The following is a 25,025-nucleotide window of genomic DNA, read 5'->3' as shown; positions in this document are numbered from 1 at the left end:
GAAAACACCCTTAAAGATTTGTTTCAATTCCTCTTGCAAATAAAATAAAAATAAATAAATGAAGTGGCAAATGTGAAAAAAAAGAAAAAAAGAAAAGGGCCCTGGCCAGTTTTCTCAGTGGTTAGAGCCTGGCCAAGTGGACGGAAGGGTTGCAGGTTGGATTCCCGGTCAGTTGCAGGTTCCCAATCACATTGATGTTTCTCTTTCTCTCCCTCCCTCCCTCCCTCTCTCCTCCCTCCCTCCCTCCCTCCCTCCCTCCCTCCCTCCCTCCCTCCCTCCCTCCCTCTCTCTCCCTCTCTCTCCCTGGAAAAGCAATGAGGATTTAAAAAAGAAAAGGGAACCCTCATGCACTGTTGGTGGGAATACATACTGATGCAACCACTGTGGAAAGCAGTATGGAGTTTCCTCAAAAAATTAAGATGGAACTGCCTTGGGACCCAGTGTTTCCACTTTTGGCATTTTATTAAAACAAAAAAACAAAAAACACTAATTCAAAAGAATATATGCACCCCTATGTTCATTGCATCGTTATTTATAGTTGCCAAGATTTGGAAGCAGCCCAGGTGTCCACCAGTAGATGAGTGGATAAAAAAGCTGTGGGACATTCACACAATGGAATACTACTCTGTGGTAAAAATGAAGAAAATTTTACCCTTTGGGACAGCATGGATGCACCTGAAGTACATTATGTTAAGTGAAATAAGCCAGTCAGAGAAAGACAAGTACCATATGATTTCACTCATATGTGGAATTTAATGAACAAACTGAACTTACAAGCAAAATAGAGACAGACTCAGAGAAAGCAGGCAGACAGCACAGGGAGGGGTGAGGGTGGAGGAATTGAGCAAAAAAGAAAAAAAAGAAGAGAGAGAACTCATGGGCATGAACAGTGTGATGATTGTGGGGGTGAGGGGGTGGGTGGGGGTGGAAGAGGGCATAGAGGGGATAAATAGTGATGGGGGGAAAAAACCCATGATTCTATATATATGTAATGAAGCAAAAACAAAATTTCCCTACACCCATTAAAAAATACATTGACAAAAGTTAAGGAAAAGATTTGCTAAGTTTCTGTGCCTGAAAAAAAATGAGCAGACTTTGTTTTTGCTTTAGGGGAGAAGGTGTAGAAAAAAGAGACATGGACATAGAAGGGGGGCTCATTCCTGGGGCTGCCTCAGTGTCTTTGCACCTCACTTACTACTCAGTTGGGCAGCCTCCCTCTCCCCACCCTTTTTTGCCACTCCCTTCCCTCTCCTTCCTTCCTCCCTGTGGTAGAAGCAAATTTTGCTCATATACTTCTGTGGAATTATTTAGTCATGCTAAAACAGCATCTGATATAGAGTAAATATTTAATAAATATTAGTCATAACAGAGATAATAATGCTTTTTAAAATTAATTCATATCCTGTGTTACTTTGTCTCCTGTATATACCCATGTCCTCAGTGTCTCACCTTGTATCCCAAATGATCTGGCAAAATAATTTTCTTAAACAAATGCAATTGCCATCCTGTGAGAAGTTATGGTGCCAGGGATAACAGATAAGTGTGAAAGGAATTATATATATATATTATAAATTATATGTGTATACACACACATTGACACAAACACAAGTATGCCTAAAAATATAGCCTCATGCCTGTATGTAGTCCTCAGACTTTGCCTTGTATATGTTTGCTTCTATGTTCAATAATACATATAAATACAGAAACACACTCATGTACCTAAAAATATGTTTAATCATTTTATGCATACTTTTATTATATATATTTATTCTATATATTTACAGGTGTATGGAAAAACACCAATGTGGTATAGCCAAATCTCTTCACAGAGGTTCTCTCTAGGGTTTGTGAAAGGACTTTCAGCTTCTATTTTTTACCTTTCTATATTGGTTGGCTTTTCAACATGTTTCTTTATTTTGAGGAAAAAAAAAGGGGGGTACTTAAAAGTGAAATAGAGTGTTTGGAAGGACTGTAAAAGATAAAATGAGGACAGAAAATATTCCCAGGTTTTAAATTTTCAATAAAATATTTGGAGGGATTTTACCACCATCATATTCTAAATAAATGTATTCAAAAATTCTAAATTTATGAATCTTGGGCTCTCTACTTAAAGAAAAAAAAAGAAAACAAAGAACCAACCAACTGAGAAGGGGAAGAGAAATGGAAAAAGTGTGGAACCAAATATATTCATTTATTCATTCATTCATTCATTCACTCATTCATTCATTCATTCATTCATTCATTCACTCATTCATTCTCTCTCACTCTTTCTCTCCACCCAAACCCCATGTGTGTGTGTGTGTGTGTGTGTGTGTGCTTGCGTGTGTGCGAGTGCATTTTTTTTCTAACTGTAAGTTACTGTTAGGTGTTTTGTTTGTTTGTTTAAATATGTCATTATTGATTTCAGAGAGAAGAAAGGAGAAGTAGAGAGAGAGAAACATCAATAATGACAGAGTCATTGACTGGCTGCCTCCTGTGCACCCCCTCTGGGGATCGAGCGCACAACCTGGGCATGTGCCCTGACAGGGAATAGAACCATGATTGCCTGGATCATAGATCGATGCTCAACCACTGAGCCATGCTGCCAGGCAGGTGTTTTTATAGTAGACTCTCAAGGAAGCAGACTTGAACACTGGGGAGTAATATAATGCTTCATATAGAGCATTTAGAGATTACAGATCTTTTACTTTTTAAAATAATTTGTCCTTATTGTTGAAAGTATTACAGATATCCCCATTTTCCCCTCCTTGATCCTCTCCACCCTGCACCCACCCTACCCCCTTCAAGGCCTTGACCACACTATTGTCTGTGTCTGTGGGTTTTGCATATATGCATATACGTTCTTAGGTTAATGTCTCCCCACCCACCCCTCCCTACCCCCACCTTCTCTTTGAGATTTGTGAGTCTGTTCCATGCTTCTATGTCTCTGAATCTATTTTGTTCATAAGTTAATTTTGTTCATTAGATTCCACATGTGAGTGAGATCATGTGATACTTGTCTTTCTCTGCCTGGCTTATTCACTTAGCATAATACTCTCCAGGTCCCTCCATGCTGTCCCAAAGGGTACAAGATCTTTTTTTTCACAGCTGCATAGTATTCCATGGTGTAAATGTCCCATAGCTTTTTTATCCACTCATCTAATAATGGGCACTTGGGCTGTTTCCAGATCTTAGCTATTGTAAATTATGCTTCTATGAACATAGGTGTGCATAACTTTTTTCTTATTAGTGTTTCAGGTTTCTTAGGATATATCCGTAGAAGTGGAATCACTGGGTCAATGGCAGCTCCATTTTTAATTTTTTGAGGAAACTCCATACTATTTTTCATAGTGGTTGCACCAGTCTACATTCCCACCAGCAGTGTAAGGGTTCCCTTTTCTCCACATCCTCACCAGCACTTGCTATTTGTTGATTGTTGATGGTGGCCATTCTGACAGGTGTGAAGTGATACTTCACTGTCATTTTAATTTGCATCTCTCTGATGATTAGTCACTTTGAGCATTTTTTCACATGTCTCTTGGCTATCTGTATGTCCTCTTTGGAAAAGTGTCCATTTAGATCCTTTACCCATTTTTAAATTGGATTGTTTGTCTACCCTTTGTTAAGTTGTATGATTTCCTCATATATTTTGGATATTAACCCCTTATCAGATGTATCTTTGGCAAATATGTTCTCTCATACAATGGCCTCCCTTTCCATTTTGCTGATGGTTTCTTTTGCTGTGCAGATGCTTTTTATTTTGATGTAGTCCCATTTGTTTATTTTCCCCTTTGTTTCCCTTGCCCTGGGAGATGTTTCAGCAAACACATTGCTACGAGACATGTCTGAGATTTTGCTGCTTATAGTTTCTTCTAGGATGCTTATGGTTTCACGAGTTACATTTAAGTCTTTTATTCATTTTGAGTTTATTCTTGTGTAGGTGTAAGTTGGTCTAGTTTCGTTTTTTTGCATGTACCTGTCCAATTTTCCCAACACTATTTATTGAAGAGACTGTCTTTACTCCATTGTATGCTTTCACCTCCATTGTCAAATATTAATTGAGCTTAATGGCGTGGGTAAATTTTTAGGTTCTCTGTTCTGTTTCATTGATTTATATGCCTGTTCCTGTGCCAGTACCAGGCTGTTTTGATTACAGTGGCTTTGTAGTATAACTCGGCATCTGGTATTATAATCTCTCCAACTTTGTTCACAAGATTGCTGCCACTATTCAGGGTATTTTTGGAGCATTTTACTTTTTAGAAGAACCATTAATTATGATTTGCCAGCCTCAGTGATAGCATTCATCAGTATGTTGACAATGTGGCTCAGAGTACAGTTTCTCTTGATTTAACTGTGCTCAGTTCTACTTTCTGCTTGTGAAAGAAAATTGGGGGCTATAATTATATATGAAGAATAGATAAATGGCAAAAGGAAAGATTTTCCCTCCAAGAGCCACAATAGGGAATTAGAAATAGAAGATGAAAAAATTGCAAGAATGCCAAATAACTATTTTCTGCATGTTCATATAAATCGAGATGCAGGAACTTTATGATGATGATAGAGATCACAGAACTGCTGGTTATTGAGGGAGACTACCTGCTTTGAAAATAGAAATGTCAGTGTGTTCCTTGTATCCTGCAGTGTGAACGCAGCAGAAGAAAATAAAACTGAGGATCCAGAAAACATAACTTTCCTTAGATGATCTCTGAAACAGCTAAGTGAGTCCATTCTCTTTAAGTGAACATTTGAAGGGGATAAAGCAAGTTTAGGTGCTATCTGAATTAAAAGACACGTGGAGAACAGGGGGAAAAACAATATGAATTCCTTGAGGAAGATACTGCTACTTCCTGGCTCTACCATTTTTACAGGTTGTAACTGTGGAGGAGACAATATGATACTAAATTTAAGAATGTGTTCTCTGAGATAATAATGTTGTCACCAGTTTCTGAGTATCGAATAGGTGCCAGGCATAAGCTACAAAGGTGCTGAGGAAAAAGTCAACTTCAGGTGACTTCACCTTACATGGAAGGGTGGTTAGCGTGTGGGGAGCTATTGGGACTATTCCATGTGAATGTGGCATTTTTATAAGCTGATTATGGGGTAGAGGAAATGATGAGGGGTGAGAAATATTGGGAAGGAACACTCAGACATTCAGGCGTCTGGTTCAATGTTGGGTTCATGCATTTCCCTGAAATTTCCACTGGTTTTATGTGCAGTGCAAGACTTTCAGTTTTTCACTTTGGGTAAAGTAATTTCATTTTTACATTGTCCGCTTGGGTAAAGTAAGTTCACTGGGATGGGCTGAGTGATTAAAGTCGAATTCTGTCAATGTAGTTTACCCTCCCCTCTTTAATTCCTGAGAATATGTGGCCATGTATTCCAAGTGCAGCATTTTTATATGAAGTGTTAGTAGCCATGTGAGAGGCTCCAGGGAATAATTAAGTTAGAGTTGAAATTTTAAAATGCTATATTCTGGGAAAAGTTAGTAAAGCTACTTCAAATTTTCTTATAGAATTTTAGAGATATGTCATAAAATTTTCTGCAAGGGGAGAGAATTATAATTTTAGATGATGCAAGTCTCAAGTTATTAATGATAATTGGAATGTTTCAGGAACATCTCTAATGCGTGAGGTTTGAGTCACACACAGAAATCCTGTTTTCTCAATGTAAGCCTCATGGTGTCTCAGACCTACAATCTTGGGAGAAATCAGATATTAGTTCTTGCTTCAGTCAACAGGTACTAGAATTTCCCCATGGTTCTGAATCCATCTAGTGTCTAACAAGCCAGATTTAGCAAAACTGGGGTCACAACAGGGCAGAACTGGGCAGGGATGAAGGAGGTGGCAGGGAGAGGGTCAGAAGGGAAATGAGTTACCATTGCTTACTGTGAATTGCTTTGCCCATGCACCCTGGTATAGCTGATAGGCTTGTTCATCCTGGTAAACTGGGACATTTCTGGAGATACAGATTCTTCACTGAGATTTTTCTTGGAAGCCAGGAAAGAATGCTAAGTAAGTGGCTCCAGAAAAATTTGTGAAAAATTCCTCCTGGGCAAACAAAACCTTGGAGCAGAGGTCCTGGGTTCTCTTTTCCTTTTTGAGAAAGTTACTTCTCATTCCAGTGTTAAGTGATCCAACCTTGGAGCTATATAACTTCTGTTCCTTTTTCCTTATTGTGCCTGTTTGGAATTTGATGAAATATGATGTAGCAGTAAAGGCAGCTGGTAACTGTTGGACACAGTTGGGAATATACATTAATCAGGTAAGACAGCAATTAAAGAAAAAAAATCACACGAATATTCTTTCAGAATCCATTAAAATTCAGAATGTCTCAAGCTTGCTTAAGTAAACAATAGATGCTATTTAGGGAAAATCATATATTATAAGATTTTTAAAAATTCTTTCAAGGATGGGGTTTGCAAACTTGAGTGAATGCTTGTTGAACTGTGCCAAATACATTTTTGTGCAAGGAAACCTGGGCCACCAGGTCTCTGAGGTAGTAACTGTGCAAGGAGAGGAAATCCTGGGAGACTGCTAAGGTGTTTAAGTATTCCCAGTTTTTCCCAGATGAAAGTGTGGCAGACACAGCTCTGCCTTCTATCAGGAACATCTGCTGGCTGATATTTCTACAACAGACTTTTGCCCAAGTTCCTTCTCTAAGTGTTTGATCCTAAAATAAGTGTGTTATGTTTAGTTTCATCTCATATTCTGACAGATTCTAAATTACATTTTGTTCATGTATGAGTTACTTTTAAGATGAAATATATTTTAATATATATTTTGAGTGTAATAGAGCCCCTTTTAATCTAGAACAATTGAGAAGTATGATATCTCAGTTAACTGGGTTTCTATAGAGGCAGAATAAGTATTGACACATTTTATTAAAGGCAATAAAGTGAATTTGCCACCAGTTATTTATTTTGTTTAATATGTGGATTAAATGATAGGTTTATCTTTTTTGGATAATTCATAAACATTTGGGGAACCAATTATGCTACAGGTCAACTTTACTATCAATAATTTACAGCAAATAAAATTCCTGGCCCTTCTGAGTTGCTGGATGACCCTGTTCTGTATAAATAGTGGTTATTTGAATTGATTATTTATTCTTATTGCTTTCAATTACTCAAAAACATTTATTGAGTACCTGCTGCGTGTTAAGCACACTGGCAGGTGTGGGCACACAAATATGAACAGAGCAGAATCAAGGAGCTCACAGCCTGGGGAGGAAAACATCTAAATAAAGAAATAAATTATGCCTGGTAGGGGATGTGCGGGAGGCAGGTGACTGATGTTCTGCTCTCACGTTGATATTTCTCTCTCTCCCTCTCCCTTCCCCCCTCTCTCTCTCTCTCTCAAAAATCAATTAAAAAAAGAAGAAAAAAAAGAAAGAAATTGCTCACAAGTTTAGGTGGTTATAGCCATCCATGACTAGGAAAGGAACGGAGCTGGTAAAGATGGGAGGACATTTAGTCTTCTTTCTGCCATGAAGTCCTGAAACCAAAGCTCTAATTCACCAAGTTTGACCAATAAACTCAAGGCAAAAATGGTTTAATGCTAAGCTTGCCTTTCTGGATTTCTGCTTTCAGTAAGCTGACCTGAGAATTTTTTATTTGTTGCTAGATCATGATGTTTATAAAATGTTTTAAATATGTTATCCAATAATTTTAGCTGTTTTCAGTTAGAAAGTAGGTATGAGAGTTTAGGCCACCATATTATTTTCTTTCAGGTTTCATTATATCTTTATTTTCTTACCTCTAATTTTCTCTGTTCTTTTTTCTTGGATTTCGGCTTGAGTCTAGAATTCTCTTGAATTTCCCCTTGCCTTTTCCACCTCTTTGTATACTGTTTCCTGTTCCTAGACAGGTCACATTTATTGTATCTACTGATTTGTTTTTCAGCCAACATAACTATTTCTATATTGGTTAGTTTTTATTTAATAAGTGAAATATAGTCTTGGCTCTTTCTGGCCAACGGGTGACAATAGGTTGTTTAATTTTATTCGAAGCCAGACTGTCAGCTTTAGGAAGTTACTAGGTAGGTACATGTAGGGCAGTGAGTGTTACGGTCACCTGCGCAACTGTTTTGGTGACATACCCTCCATTAATGACTTGCTGACCCCTTCTTGTTCTGCTGTCCATATCCTGCCAAAGTGGAGTTTAGATTTTGCTGGACCCTTCCAGAAACACTGGTTGCCTTCTCTGCCATAGCTTCTCCCAAGCCAGTTTGGGGCTGCGGCTTCCTCCGCACTGTTTCAGTCTCTCTGCTTTTTTTTTTTTTTTTTAAGAAATATTTAAATTCTGGCCCATTAATGACACCTTTCTCCTGTTAAGACAACTATGAAATACATGTGTTCAGTCTCCTATCTCATACTATAACTTGAATAAGAAAGTTTTTTCCATTAAAAAAAAAGATGTATATTATTTCCCCTTCATCTTCTTCAGATGTTCCTCTAATTGATAAAGGGTGGCTTGGTGGTGCTTAAATGAGAGGGGCCATGAGGACTAGAGAGGAAAGGTCATTCCGTGGGAATCAAAGGCTCTGAGAACAGTAGCCTGTGGCATGTCCAGGTCTGCCATCACTTGCTAGTTTGAGATTCTGCCATGCTTTTCTGGACTATTGTAATAACCTTCTACTTGGTACAGCTACTCTGGACCTTCTCCAATCATTACTTCACATTTTAAACAGTTCTCCTTTCAAATGCAAATCTGCCAACCTACTCTCCTTTCTTTCAGGACACAACTCTTTGATATGCTCTTCAAGGCCCTGCAGGGCCTGGCCCCTGCTCTTCTCTCCAGCCTCTCGTTGGCACAATCTCTTCCTTGCTCTTTACTCCTTTAGGAGCCTTTAGGAGCCTGACAACCAGGTGCTGGTTCTTCCTCTTGATATTGGAGAGACAGCGATGAACAACACAGGCAAGACTATTTCTCTTTAGCCCCTAGAGACCAACAAAAACCAAACATTTGGAAAGTGTCTTTTGCTAGTCATGCTCCTGTCTCCCACACGGTGCTCACCTGTGCGGTTTCCTCTTCCTGGAACACCAGTCTTACCCATTTAACTTGGGTTACTCTTTATCTTTCAGATCTCAGCTCATAAATTGATTTCTCAGAAAAGGGATGACTTCATCATAGATTCTCATTACAACAGGTACCACTCCTTTCTGAAGCTACAATTTTACATTTATTTGTTTTATTGTCTTCTCTCTGCATAACAATAGGAACCTTGCCTGTTTTTCATTCCCATTATATCTCCAAGGCTAGACCTCACTGGCACTGAATAAATATTTGTTGGCAGAATGAATGAGTGAGCGAATGAACAGTGCTGCTGCTCTGTGTGTGTGTGTGTGCGTGTGCATGCACATTAAGTAACCAATGGTGCCTATCAGGATGCCTGCCAACCCTGTAGCCCTCAAGCCACCCTCCTTCCCCTGGCCTCTATCTCTGATGTATAGGATAGGGGTGGGCCCTGGGAGCCATGTTTGTGCCACATGATTCCATCATCTTGGACGTGGTCACTTTGATCAGGGTGAACACTTGACTCAAAGCTCACCCATTCAGGTTCTTAAGAGTAAGAACTAGAGACAGACACTGGGAATTTGGAACTGAGTCATGTCATCAATGATAAGGCTCTAGAGGGAGCAAGCAGAAATTCTTATGGCTAAGGTCATTGAAGTACCCCGATCACTGCCCTTCTTAAGTGCTGAGTGTTCCTGGGGTTCCTTGGACTGTATGAGCTTTTCCAGTATTGTACCAATTTTTTTCCTTAAGTTAGTTCAAGTTGACTTTTATTACTTGCAACTGAAAATGGTAACACAGAAGGTAACTGCTACTATCACATTCCCAGTTAAAAATTAGGACCAAAACTGAGATGAGTGGCTGTAGTAATAGAGAGGAAGTGATGGATTTGAAAAAGTAGAATAGTGTTGGTAGGACTCAGTGACAATTGGGTATGATTTAATATAGTTCTGTCTGAAGTGGGAATGATGATTTTTAAAATATGCTCTACGGGAGAGGAACCAGGAGATAGTTAATGTGTTTAAACAGTTAATTGCTTCACAATCTAATAGATTTAACCCATGAAAACTATTCCACTAGATCTTTACTTCCTTGGAGCACAGTAAATTGGTAAGGTTTTCCCCCTCCTCTATCAAACGTGGCTAAACATTTTTTAACCTTAGGGCACTAAAGGATTACTGAGCCCTGGCTACTTCTAAAACTGTACTTGTCTCAATATCATCTGTCTGTAGAAAACATGGTTTCTAGAGAACCAACATTTCCCACTGAAGGCTTCTCTTTGTGAGGTACTCTGTATAGGAATGTTCCAGCCTTCCAAGCAGGGGTCAGAGTGGAGGTGCCGGAAAGGTCTCTCACAGAACCAGCCTGGGGCTCTGCTGTGGCCCCAGGAGTTTCCCCTAGAAATCTTCCACCTTAAATAAATGCATATTTGTTTCCCACCCTCCAGACCACTCTCTTTTCTTAGAGATGCTTCCAGAACGATGGCTATTTTGGGTTTCTTTTCACGTGTGTTAGCCAACAATGTGCATTTAGCTCTCTTAATGACCAGAGCCCTTAGCAGGCGCCCATCAGGCCTCCCCCAGAGGCTGTGCTGCACTGTGAGCTGTGCTCTTGGAGGGCTGCTCCCGGGGAGGGCCTGCGTGCCTCCCTCACGCTCTGCAAAGGCCCGGGTGCCTTTCTCCCGCTTGTCTTTTTGGAAAGTGTCCTTCCAGATCCAGCCTTCTCTGACCTCCCAAGGAGCCATCCTTGTCCTGCTTCTCCTGCCACACTGGAAGCTTCTTGAAACCTCAGGCTATGACCGTTCACCTTTGTCTGCCAGTAGCTAACACATCACAAATATTCAATGTTTATGCCAACTTACTCTGGACTTACTCTTTCAGTAGCGAGGCGATGACTCCAGGAAGGCAGGTGGCTGGAGAAGGAAAGTGGAACTATGGGCATAGGAAGTTTAGGTTTTTAGATATTACATAGTTTGTAGATATATTTTTTAACATGAAAGATATATATATATGACTCCTGTGGTTCCCCATCTCTGAAGCAAACTGTGTTACTTAACTTCAGAAGGGAATGACTAATGCCTTTTTCATTCTTTCAACTCCTTTTTTCTTAGAGGAATCCCTCGCTTGGGCACAGGGAGGATGAGATCATTATGGTCCCTGTGTCAGACAGAACCTGGCATTGCTCTTGGCTGGCAGGGGTCTTGGAGTGAGCGCCTGTGAAGGGTCCTGGGGGAGGCGGGAGAGCAGCTTTCTGCAGCCTGTGAGAGGGGAAGGAGGCAGGATGAGGTCCTGCCTAAGTGCCGGGCTCAGGGTGTGGGATGGGGGACACACAGCCTTGGAGAGGCTGCCCCCGCCCGCTGAGGCCTCCTGCAGCCCCCCCCAATCATCTCCTTGCAGCAACGCCAGCTGCAGTGGCGTCTGTCAACTGGGGTCCTCTGTCTCAGGTGGTTGCTGCTCACCAGCTAATAGGTGATTATCTAGCCTGCCCCTTGTGGGGCCCAGTCTTAATAGAATCTAATAAAGTCCTTATAAATGAGTTTACCGGAAGAAAAGCTGCTCCCAGTGTGCTCAAGTGCATGATTCTTTTTGCAGAAGTGCATGGTCTCCATTGATGTTTTATTTAAACAAACAAACCAAAAAACAAAACCCCTTTAATTTATATGAAAAGCTACCCAGGGTAGCAATTACATTCCAACCCAGCAGTTGACCCTGTTGACTCCCCAGCAGGCATCTATCCGGATGTGATTCTAACACCAGCAAGGCAGGACAGTCACAGGACAGGGCTGGGGAAAGACGGGAACAGTCACTGGCAGGTTACTATTGCCAAGGGCCTTGCAGGGGTTCTCTCATCGAATTCTTATCACCCTCTGCAATAAGTGCCACTAACTCAAGCTTGCAGATGAGGAAAAGACTTTCAGTACTTATAAAGGGAAGATACAATATATTATCGAGTAGAAATTTTGTCATTAGTCCAGGAGTTGTTGAAGGGCTTCAGAAATTATGCAACAGCTGCCTCAGGTTGAAGGTGCGGATTAGGAAAAGGAATTAGGCCCAGCCTTTGCGAGTTTCTCCATTCCTAGATTCCCTCATTGAATCTCACTGAATATTGCTATAACTGTTAGATTAATAGTGTCACTGGCTTGGGGTTCTTCATGCATTGAATTTATTCCTAGACTAAATCAGCTCTTAGAATAAATTATTATAGCTTGTGATGACAGGAGCAGGGAGAATCACTCAATGTCAGAATTTAATTTCCCACCCAGGGCTAACTGTAGATGGTTAATTCTCAATAGATCTTTTACCTGAAACTCCACCCACCCTTTTTAAAAAGTGGCATGAGCAGATGCTTTGTTTTTGCCACTTTAAAAAGAAGGAAACTTTTTACCTCTTGGCTGCTAAGTAAGAATTGGAACCGTTTGCTCTTTCCTGAACATAAACCACCTGGGCTCAGCCAGCTGTGGAGATGCACAATGGGTCTCCCTCCAGAACATGTCTTGACAGTACAGAGGGAATGTGGGTAACCTTCTGCAGCAATTTAAATTTAAAAATTGATACTAAAAAAAAATTCTATTCTTTACTCTCTTGATCTCCACCATCATAAAACACACATATAAAGAAATAAAGAAAAAGCAAAAGATTTAGCAGCAAGATTTCCGTTTGACTGACTAAAATCTGAATTGAAAGGAACTCTTGGAAGCTCTCCTTTTGTCAAGTTTGCATAATTGAATTTTCTTGGAATTTACAAAGTTACCATGTTTAAATAAATTGAAATTCCTCTTGAAAAGTCCTTTTCTTGCCAACAGTAATAAGCTTTTAATTACTTTTCCCGAGCCGTTCTGACACTTTAATAGAGACCACACATATTTTTTCCAAAAGTGGGGAGCAGGATTCCAAGTAGAGAAAGGCCTGTGCAGCTCCCCGGGTGTGCAGTTTGTTTGTGCTGATGGGCACATGCTACGAGGCCAGGACTAATGGCAGCAGGCGTGGGAAGGGATAACATTTATTTAGAACTTTTAGTGCTTTTTTGCTACTTGCTTTTTGGAAACTCTTTAATGGTTTGGGGTAGACCAAGTCACTCTTTCCTTCAGCTGTGGTGTGCCCCCCATGATTCAGTCTCAGTGTGTAAGATGGGAGCTGTAAGCCTTAGGTAAGTGACCACATTAGCAATTCCAACTGAGGAGTCAGAAATGGCCAGGAGTTAGGGTGGGGACCCTGAGGAAAAAGGAACCCTGCAAAGGTGAAATGTTCCGGGCAAACAGGATATGAGAGAAACAAGGTTGCCCTACAGAGAAAAACAAGTGTGCCCTACACCCGACCCCCTGAAGTGGGAAACTAAAAACAAAGAGGGTGGCTGTCACTAAGGTAGAATTCTTAGAAGGAGCCCATGAGGAACAAATCTAGGAAATATAAACCCCTAGGCTAGTGAGCTGCAGAGGCGACCCTTTTCGGGACCCCTCTCGCACCCCAGAGGTTTGCTTTCTTTACACTAAACCTTTGTACTCTTTCCCTTACTCTTCCGTTGTCCCTGAATTTCATTCTCAGACTCCACGAGACAAAGAACCCGGTAAGGAGAAAATCTGGTCTCACAATGAAGCCAAAGCTGATGTCCTGTGTAATTTCGTTCTAACTCTGACGGCTGCCTGTCTGGGGCAAGGGTGTGCTCTGGGGAAAGGAGTTCAGAACAAGTACTAGATAATTCACCCCAACTGAAAGGCTTATTTCTCTCACTCTTCCTTTTCACTCAGCTATCCTGCCCAGCCTTTCTTTCTTTTTTTTTTTTTTTTAAAGTATATCTTTATTGACTTCAAAGAGAGGAAAGAAGAGGAAGAGAGAGAGAGAAACATCAATGATGAGCGAGTCATTGATCGGCTGCCTCCTGCACGCCCCTGACTGGGATCGAACCCACAACCCGGACCTGTGCCCTGACCGGGAATCGAACCCCGATCGCCTGGATCCCAGGTCGGTGCTCAACCGCTGAGCCACGCCCGGCCTTTCTGAGTCTCCCCCTCCTCTGTTAAAGCTAAGGCTAAGGCTGTGACCGAGGCTGCCTCGGCCACCAGCCTGCTGTCCTCAGGGACAGCTCATAGAATGGCTTTCTGCGGGGAGATGCTGCCGTCACGTGCTCTGCGTGTTCGGCACAATCTTGTCTCGATGAGTTGGGCAGGACGGAGGACTTGCACCTGAAGCCTGGTTCTTCCAGGTGGCAGCGCGGAATAAAAGTAAAATTAGCACATACTGAACTCACTATGTTGCAGGCATTGGGTTTTCTTCTCATTTCCATCTTCACTATCACCCGTGTGGCAAGTGCTATTTTTGTCCTCACTTAACAGATGAGCTAACCCAGGTTCAGAGAGGTTAAGTGATTTGCTGAGGGTCACAGAGCAAATGAATAGCAGAGCTGGCACCTGAGGCCAGGCGGTCTGACTGCAGCAGCTGTTCCAGTAGCTGCCTCGTTGGAAGGATGAAACTGCAGGGAACCTACCTCTCCTGGCAGGAGCCTAGGACCAAAACCCAGCCCTTTAGGACACCTCCTCCCCTTGACCTTATAGCCCTCATGAGCACTCGTAACATACACTAAATCTGATATGTATTTATTTGGCCATAGAAGTTCCTGGCAAGGCATATCAGAATATACTCCACCACTTAAATTTCCATGGCTTTCTGGTTTTTAACTTATTCGCATCTCAATAGCCCATGTGTATTGCGAGCCTGACTCACATGTCCCAGCTGCCCTGAAAGGTGTGTGGGGCCTCCCTGGGTTCCCCGGGCCACAGGCCATGCGCCTGGCTTTTTCTATAGAATTGAGAATCAGGGAAATGAGAACACTCACTGAATAGTTGATGTTGTTATGGCAATATTGCTGTTATAGTTTTAGTTGTAATAATGGTATTGAGGCCCTTTTTTTTTTTTTTAAAAAAAAAAGGAATCTTCTTTTATAGATTATATGACAATAAATAGATTGTATGGTGTTGAGGAGGATTTGAGATGGGGGAATGGGTGAAATGAGATTCAGGCTCTGAATCAGCAAATGTTGAAGCTGGGTGAGACCATGGGAATTTATTATACTGTTTTCTCCACTTACGTACGTCCACAAAATTTTCCTAATAAAACAGTTTTTTTTAAAGATTGGATCTGACTGAAAGAGAAACCACCATGGTAAGCAATATACTTCAGAAGCTACAGTAGGGGGCAATTGCAGAAGTAAGAGCTCATTTTCCCAACAAAGACCCAAAGACACGCTGAGCTCTGTGACAAGGGAAGGGCCTCTTATTTGGGCAGTTCATTAAAAATTAGCTCCACAATGCAGCAGGGTCAGAAATAATGATATAAAGCCTGAGATGTGACCACATTTACACATTTATTTGGGTTTAGAGAGATGACACAGGTAAAATACTTTGATCATACACAAGTTTATATTTGGTAAGAACAGGTTGTCACAGGTTTATATTTTTTCTGTCTTTAGTAATGGCATAACGTTGGGGAGGAGATGGTGATGTCTTTCAGAAACACCAGTTGGGAACACTATTTTGGCACACGCAACTAATAAATACACAGTGTTTGTACTTAGCACTTGAAAACAGGACAGCACGGGCAAGATGATCTCCACTGTTAGGGCCTCGGTTCCTTGCCCTGCACTGTATTTACACCTGTGCTTTCTTCGTCCATAGTCCAAGAAGTAGTACCCGCTCCAAACCCCAGCAGGGACGATCCCTGCAATTTTGGCAGTCTGTGACACTCCACAATTGGTTTCTTCTGTTTTCAGAGATGGAGTAGCATTCACCTTGCATTTTGTGAAGGAGATTTCTCAGTGGGGAGCTTAGCTGAGGGCCTGTTCTGCATTAGGGCTGATATGGAGGGCGTGCAGCTCAGCAGAGAGAGGGAGAGAGAGATTACAGGGACAGATGCGAATGTAGGTTCTCGGAATATCAATACAGCTACCACACAGAAAGAGACGTATCAATAATATATTGTACAAGCTTTTACAGCAACGCATGTTGATTTGCAACACTGTACAGTTCAGATCTAAAGCGCACAACCATGATCTGAGGTGACAGGACACTATTATCATTATAACAAAGGCAACACAGTTACACGCACAACCGATCCCTTGTCTTTCCTCGCAGCCCCGTGACAGCGCATGAAGTCAATACCATTCACATGCCTCAGATGAAGACATGCCACACTTTTTTCAAGTATTTAAAAATAATAAACACAATATTGCTGTATAAATGAAAATGGTCATGTCAATTCTGATTAAAGCTACAACCAAACTTTTCTAAAATTTGTAAAGAATGGTTCTACATAAAAGCCTTTGGTACTGGGAATTTTGGCTAATTTTCAAAACAATCTCCTCCCTCAGTCCCTCCCACCTGAGTGGATTATAGGCTTAATTTAAAGAATATTTATTAAACTACTGGGACCTATTAGACTTTTATTTATCTCCTTCCCTGGGCTATGGCTGGTAGGGATTTCACTCCATAGGGTTGAGCAAGGCTCCCAGCAAACTTGGGGAAGGACCTGGAAGGAGCCAGGGGTGGGGAAAGCAACCTATTGGTAAAAGTGATTTCTGGTCCATACAGAAAGGAGAAATATTTCTAAATTTGTGTCTGCAGTCTCACATATGAGTCTGCAGTCCTCTCCGCTAGCACTCAGCACCTGAGAATCGGCAGCCCCATACATATCTGCGGGAGCTCTTGTTAGCTCATGTCACTCCATCAGGTTTTCAGGGGCAGATGTTGTTCAAATAGCGTTTTGAATTCTGAGGATCTTAATCTCTACATAATCTGGTCACTTTGGATCTTGATGGGAAATAGAGAAAAGAAGGTCTTAAGATACTATCTCAAAATCCTGGGTGAAAAGCTCTTTTCAAGAGAGAAAAAATAACCACCCATGGAGTAGAAATTAATGATTTGGGATCCCAGCGATGGGGAGCCTAGTAGGGGAGACTTCTGTGAGTAGGAATGGGAGAAAATGGGACTAAACAATTACCCAGGCAGTAAATGACTCCTTCCTGGACAGTGACAACACGGCGTCCGGATGACACCATTGCTCTCACACAGAGATCTCTTCTCCCGAGGCTGACTTTAATTTTCTGGGCTCACCACATTCGGGAGTGTGCTTCGTTCCTCTTTGCTCGGGCTGATTAGATTTTATTTTTATCTTTCTCTAGTTAATCCAAATGACCTAATAATAAAAGAATATGGTTTGGGAAGATACCTCAAGAAGCAGCATCAACCTTTTGTTCAAAACAGGCTGACCTGGAAGGCAGAATAGAGACGGTCACCCTAACTTGGCCCAGGGTGAAGCTCGCTTGTCATGCTCACCCAGTGGGTCTGCAAAGGGTCCACTGGGTGGAAAACATTTTTAAATGGGAAGAGAGTCTCAACTGTTGATTTGATCAGTTATCTTAGGGAACTTGCAGTATTATTTTGTGTTTGTTTTATAATACTGACTTTAGAGATGTGATAAGCCATAACATGAATGAAAGAAAGCATCATACCTTTTTAAGAATTTCGTGGGCCTACGTTTCAGAATATTGTGCCTCCGTGAAAAGAAAGAAAACAAAAAATCTGGCTTAGTTTTTATATCTGCCCCTGCAGTTTGTATAACCCATAGAAAATAAAAATCTATACGTTACAAAATAGGATTTCTTTTTAATACATTATATATATATTTTCCTTTTGTAAAATTATATGTATTTAAATACATTTGAAATGTTGCCATAGGTAAATTAGAAATTTTTTTCCTAACACTATGAAAAAGGCAAGAGTTGTTGTTGTCAACATACATTTTATATTTACTTATCCTTTTTACTGCACCCCAAAGAACCTCTTACGATTCAGGGGCAATTTGGCACGATTCAATCCTACTACTCTGAAGGAAAATAAAATCTGATTTGCATACTATATTAAAAGTAAGAGAAGTATTTATAACAACCTTAAGCTTTTCCTTATGGATTAGAACACAGCCTTTGTCACTAATTATCAGAGAGGTATTCTAAACTTAAGAAAGGGTTTTTAAAAGGAGCAATGTTTTTTTGTGTGTGGTTTTTTTTTAAATTTTTTAAACTGTACTTCTACTTTGACACCACAATATAGAAATAGATTTACTTTGAAACAGACTACAAATACATTCACACGGGTTGTGACAACTTAATTGTCTACCTAGAGAACTGAAACAGCTTAGCGGGTAGCTTCTTATAAATCTTGTCCCAGGCGCTCAATTTCTTCAATCAGGAAGTCAATGTCTTGGTGAGTTGCGGCGGGATTTGAAATGACCATGCGGAAGAAGTTGACCTTGTCCCCCAAGGGCTGGTAGCTGACCATCGTGGTCCCGTACTCCATCATCCTGGCTTTAATCGCCGGAGCCACCTGTGCGAGAGACCAGATCCATATGGTGACTGTTTCTCCCGGGGACTCTCCCCTTGGTCACATAGCCTGCTATCAAGTAGCATTTTTAGTTTTTAACTCAACAATTAGAATCCTCTTTGTTTTTCCTTCAAGGAATTGCCTCCAAGTTTTCTTGGGATTGGAGGGCTGGAGCAGATCAATACATCCAAGATCTTAAAGGTGGTAAGAGGAATAATAAATGGTAGGCTATTAAGTGCTTGCCACCTTTTTCTTGACTTTCTAGTCAGTGTTTTGGGAGAATGAGAAGAATCTGGTGTTGGTGAAATACTTTAGCAATACAACATATGGGGGAGGGTATTTTCCCCCCTCTGTATATATAGAAACATTGGAAATAAAACATTGTTCAGAGAATGGTTACCAAGAGGTAAGCCTCAACATCAAGTGATGTATGAAAATAAGCAGACTTTTGAGACTCTAAGGCTTTCTAGTTCCTTTTCCTTCCCCTTTTGCATTGCCTCAGTTTATAAGGTGTTTTGAAATATGTTTCTTAATAATGATGAAGAATCAGCTGAGGCAAAAAGTTGAACCCGTAAGGACTTAACATTACAGAAGTGGATCACAGAGGAGGTTTTTCTACATGTATGCCAGGCTGGTGACTACAGTGCCAGCAGTCCTCTATTGTGTATGAAATTAAAGTCACTCTTTCACTCAGCACAAAGGCCTTTGTCACCCAGCTCTGAGGACTCATCTTCCAGTGCTCATCAAAATAAACCTTCAACTCTGACAAGAGCTATCGAATACCCCTTGAGTGTATCACATATTTTTATCCCGTCTCACTTACCCTCACACTTGCCATGTCACACTTGTTCTCTTTGTTTACAATCCCTTTTTCTTTTATGGTTCATGTTCAGCACACACTCCAAGGCTCCGCTGCTGTCCTACAACTGCTATGAACCCCTTCCTGATTCTTCTAGTCCACTAGCATCTTCTCTCTTTTAAGTCATAAATATATGACCCGTAGATTATGACTATATTCTAATTTCCAATTGTCCTCTTATGAGAAAATACATTTCATCTCTGATTAATGTATTTATTTTTATTTACGTGATGTTATGAACTTATAACATCACCCACAAGCTCCTGGAGGGCAGGAGAGCCTTTCACTTCTTTTGTTTACTGGTGGTGCTGGGTGCCTATTGAAGGATTCCTGAGTTCTTATTGACTATAATGGCATGCATTTAAATTATGTCTAACTGTATGTATGATCAGTCCAATGATATTTTATCATTGGAGTCTATAAATATAACATCTGACCTTTTAAGTTTATTGCTGCAAACATGTTAGCAGGAATGGTAGATGTTAGGAACACTATAGACTCATTTTGGATATACATAGTCAACAACTCGGTTCAAAATAGGGACCATGCCTTATATCACAGTTGAATCCATCTGAAATGAAGGGTAGTTAGATTCAAATGGAATGCTGTTATGAACATACCACTTTTCAATACCAATACATAAATGATCATTGATTTACAATGAGGTTTTCATCTTCAAAGTACTCAATTCACAAAATTAACATGGTTCCCATCAGGCTTAATGATTTGTTAGAAACTGGGGGCACAAAAAATAGTTTTCCTCCCACCTTCTAAATTCTTCTAGCTGGATTAATAATCAAGTTTAATAAACACAGGTTAACAGGAGAAAATGTCCAAAGTTTATTTTACAGGTGCCATAAGAATGAGACCCACGGACAGACTGGGCAGTTAAGGGCTTATATGCCATCTTGAGCTAAGGAGAAGAGGAGGTGGGTTGTGGTTTGGAACATCAAAGGGTAGGATCGCAATCTACATGAAGATGGAAAAGCAAAAGCTTGGCAAATAAATGTTTGCTGGGCCATCTTTAACAAGAGAAGACTTTGATCAAAGGGACCTTGCTAGGTTTCTCCGTGTCTAGCACACTTATTTGAAATTAAACTATAGTTATCTGTGATGATCTCTCCCTTTCCGGAGCAGGTTCTCTATCTAAATTCCTTTAGGCAGGTAAAGAGGGAAGGTCAAAGGTTCTTTCTGAATCTTTTGTTTGTTAAAAACCAGCTTAAAATAACCAGTATTCTCACAAGCATATTTTGGGGTGGCAAACTCTGCTGTCCTTCATTACCAAAGACAAAGACAAAGACAGACTTCCTTTCACCCTCATTTCACCTTCACTTCACATCCTAAACCTAATTTCCTCATCTAAAAATGTGGAGATGGTTCCAGCACTGAGTTTTCTGATTCTATATTAACAAATTTCTAAGTCCCTTCTCACCCCTTCCCTATACCATAGGGAGGTAATATAAAGATGGATATTTCTGTGGGGTTGAGCCTTCTTTCACTTAAAAGATTAAGGCTATCTCCATAGCACTGGGCTCATCGCAAGGAATAAATATAAATTAGAATTTAAATATCTAAAGTCTAGGATTAAGTTCTGAAAATGGATCTACTAGAATATTCTAACCTAAGGACATGAAATTCATTACTTTGTGCTAGGAGGCAGGGCAAGTCAGTATGTTCTTGGGAAGAGAAGTCCCAAATTAGAAAAGGAATTCCAAATCCATGCATCTGCAGGAACTTAAGGAAAAAATCACATAACTATTCCTTAGTTTTTTGCGTTTTTTAAAATATATACTTATTGATTTCAGAGAGAGGAAAGGAGGGGGAGAGAGAGATACAAACATCAATGATGAGAGGGTCACTGATTGGCTGCCTGCTGCACGCCCCCCAACCAGGGACCGAGTCTACAAACCGGGCATGTGCCCTGACGGGGAATTGAACCGAGATCTCCTGAATCATGACCAATGCTCAACTGCTGAGCCACGCCGGCCAGGCACTATTCCTTAGTTTTACCTGTGCAACAATTATGCTTGCTTTTTAGAAGTGATAAAACAATGACTATGCTTTACTCAGTGAATTAAACCCTGATTTAGTTTGCATGGGCAATACAAGGAAAACATACAGGAATGGCACTAGGTATCATGAACAACCAACTCTAATTTTTCAGATAAATGCAAATCAAAGGTCAAAAGGTTAATGGTAACAGCCATTCTCCCAAACAGACTTTGGCATAAAATAAGACTGAATCCCTCCAGTTCTTGAAGCTAGCTGGGTTGGCAGAAATCACAGCTGTCTAAATACATGTGACTTTTAGTTGTTTCCAGTCAATGCTGATGAACTAAAATTAGCAGGAACATGGAACATCTACTTCATTATGTAATTACTAATTGCAAGTTAAGAAAAATACAATTCTTACAATTCTGATGAATATTTAGAGTTTTCACTTATTTCAAGGAGTGTGTGTGTGTGTGTGTGTGTGTGACATTTTTGGGTTTGCTGAATAAAGAAACAGTCGAGAAAGAGAGGGGCTGCATGTTGAAGAATTCACTAAGGGCCTAATCAGCAAGAGCTCTTTGGAGCTGCCTTAAAAGTTTTAGGGTATTATTTTCTCTTATGTGCCACTAGCTTTTTCAATCTTTTAGAAAACAATAACCAGGGGACTCTTTCATAATTTGAATCCACATTTTTTCTTTCCCCAAAGAGAGCTCAGATTAAAGCGTCATGAAATAACCTCACATGCTGTCACAGAAATGTATTTTTCAGTGTGTATTATAAAACCTTTTTGTTTTTAAATTTTGGAAGTATGAGTGAAATTTTGGAAAATGAACTAGAATAACGATTAATACGACATTCTATAATGTTAAAATCTCACAAATTAAATTCCCCACTACATTTAATAATAGAAGAGTCACGTCAAATATGAGACCAAAGTACTTCTTTACAAATTTACTTTTAAATCCAAAGTTGATCTTTTGAAAGTAAGCCAATCAGTGTAGGACTAGAAAAGCTGATAGAAAAGATGCAGGTAATGATCAAACGTAATGAAAATTAAAATACAAGAAGAAGATGATGATGAAAAAGAATTAGAAACACAAGCAGTAATCAATATGCAGCCTTTGGATTCTTATCTGATAACTGCCTGCAAACGGAGCCTACCTGCTGCCCCTTGCCTGTGTCCAAGGCATGTGATCATGTCCCCATAGCGCCCAGGCCCTCATGCCCACCTTGCCTCAGTGACAATATGTCACTTGCACAGTCACAGTCCTGACTGGGCAGCAGGAAACACACCCACCAGATTCTCACCTTTACCTCCCTCATGAAACTGTGACTTATGCCTGTTTTAGTAATAACCAGTTGTCACCTAGATATCGATCCCCAAGCCAGCAGGTGGACTGAGACAAGGCCTATGATTCACTAGTAGGTTTCCTCAGTGTTGTTTCCCTTCCCTGTTCTGGAAGATGCAAATAGCACTTTAGCTCAACACTTTTGAGTGCCTATTGTATGCTAAACCAAGTAATTTAATTTAATTTTCTTTTTGTGTTGTTAATCCTCTCCCAAGGATATCTTTTCCCCATTGATTTTTAGAGAGAATGAGTAGAAGGGAGGGAGAGAAGGAGGAGAGAGAGAGAGAGAGAAAACACCGATGTGAGAGAGACACATCCATTGGTTGTCTCCCACGTGCACCGGTCAGGGCCGGGATCAAACCTGCAACCCAGGTATGTGCCCTTGACTGAGAATCGAACCTGCAACCTCTTCAGGCTGAGGGCAGATGCTCTGATCTGAGCCACATCAGCCAGTGCTAACCTCATTTTCTTGTTTGCCCCACACCACACAGAAGACTCCCCATTCCTCCCCATTTGGGGTCTATATCAGCGCTGACCAAGAAAGCGTTCTGTACTCATGGAGATGTTCTCTATTTGAACCATCTGAGGTGATAACCACTAGTCACAAACTGAGCACTTGGCATGTGGCTAGTATGACTGAAGAAGTAAATTTCTGGTTGAATTTAATTTCAGTTGATTTAAATTTAAATAGCCACATGTGGCTATTACTACCATATTGGATAATGCAGATGATTTATTTCATCTCAGCGCTTTTATTTCTGGGATTGTGTGTGTTTGTGTGTGTGAAGATTTTACTGGTCCCTGGACATGACAGTTTAAGGGCTTTGTACTTAATGAAAAACTTTTCTGAAAAATTATTGACATAAATAAACAAAACTTAACCTTGATATTTATGTGGTTCTATTTTGATTTCCAATTCTGAATTGCTGAATTCTCTCTATTACAGTCAGGAGAATGGAGTCACAGGAGAGGAAAAATTAGGAGAATTCATTTTGCAATCCCAGGAGACTTTCAATTTGATTTATCTACAGTATGAAAACAACTTACTAATATTCTAATGGCTGCTCCCAAGAAATAATCTCCATTCCATTACAGTTTATGTGATGTGCTAAATCTAAGAGGTATTTGAAGAGAATTGTATTTAACTGTGGAACTCAGAGTTGACTTTAGCTCAAAAAATGATGAAAAACCCTTTCTGTTTTGTAGTCCCATCTTGATCCATCCCTCAGCCCAGCAGTAATAAATCAATTTAACAAATGGAATCAGCCAAACTACTCCATTCATTATCTGTCTGGTCAGAGAATTAAAGAACTGAAAGCCGCTAAAAACAGAAATATTAAATTTCTAACTAACTTGTTAAATAAAATTGTTAAGATAATGTATACCATGGAGAAACCACCATAAAAGTTCCAGAAAAAAAAGAATTCTTTTCTCTCAAATGACAGCAGCGCTCCCTCTGCCTCGAACCTATAATTTTCTCCAATATGAACCCATCCTCACTCCTTTATGCCCTTGGGCTTAATTTCCTGGAATGAACCACCTTCCCTAAACCTACAAACAAGACCAAGATCCCTCCCACCCCAGACACATGCACCCATGGGTCCCTGCTCTAGAAGTTTCCTGCACTGTTCCTGTAGTTCACTGGCTCTCAGCCTGGGTTTTACATAGAAATCACCTGGAGAACTTTTAGAACTATCCCCAAGCCCATTCAAAACAAACTGAATGAAAATCTTGGGGTAAAGACCTGGTCACCATTATTTTTTATAAAGCTTTGGGATAATTCTAATGTGTAGCCAGGGATGCAAACCAAAGCTCTAATTAGAAGGCTTGATTTAAGGACCTCGACTATGTGTAAGTTTTATTCTATCTAGGTCCTTAAGGACAGGAGTTAACATTTATAAGCTTTTCTGGAGGTTTTAAACCCCACATAAAACCCTGTTCTTCATTTGAATAGAAGGAAATAAAATGTTTGGGAAGGTAAGCGAGGCAGCCCAGCTCTTTAGCAGTCAGGGAGAGGGCCTTCCCTGTTCTGGGCAGTGCCTGGAGGAGGTCTGCTCCTTTGTGGAAAATGGAAAACTAACCAACCAAGCAACCAAGCAAACAGCCAGCCAACCAGCCAACCCACCAACCCTTTGAGATCCAAATACACAGGCTCATCCCTAGTTTCCCATTCTTCCAACGCCGTGGGAAATGGGCCCCTGCATTTCCCTCCCGTCAAGGTTCTCTTCGGCATACATAATAAACCAGATTTCACTTGTGTGTAATGATGGGAGCAGGAGAGAGAGAAGAAAGGGGGTCTTACTGGCCACAGTAGGGTTTACAGCACAAGCTCTCACGCTCTGGGGTCAGACTTGGGTTTGATTTTGGGAAAGTGACTTTTTCTCCCTTGCTTCCAGCTCCCCGTCAGTGGAACAGAGAGACAACAGTGCTTCCCGAAGCAGGCGGCTGCGAGAGAGGTGCTGCAAT

At 40.6% G+C, this 25,025-nt stretch overlaps 1 protein-coding gene across 1 annotated transcript in view; it reads right to left on the bottom strand.

Moving 5' to 3' along the window:
- Positions 1-18,009: 18,009 nt before the first annotated feature.
- GAD2 (glutamate decarboxylase 2) overlaps positions 18,010-25,025 on the bottom strand; it is a 73,273-nt gene continuing 66,257 nt past the window's right edge. Inside the window, exon 16 of the mRNA XM_016218656.2 lies at positions 18,010-18,362. Coding sequence (XP_016074142.2) covers positions 18,189-18,362 — 174 coding nt within the window. The 3' untranslated portion in view covers positions 18,010-18,188. The remainder of the gene's footprint in view (positions 18,363-25,025) is intronic.

Source organism: Miniopterus natalensis, chromosome 1 (genome assembly GCF_054644295.1).
Source record: "Miniopterus natalensis isolate mMinNat1 chromosome 1, mMinNat1.hap1, whole genome shotgun sequence".
Classification (NCBI taxonomy): domain Eukaryota; kingdom Metazoa; phylum Chordata; class Mammalia; order Chiroptera; family Miniopteridae; genus Miniopterus; species Miniopterus natalensis.
Note: the sequence above shows the minus strand (reverse complement) of the source record. Positions and strands in the feature narration are given on the sequence as shown.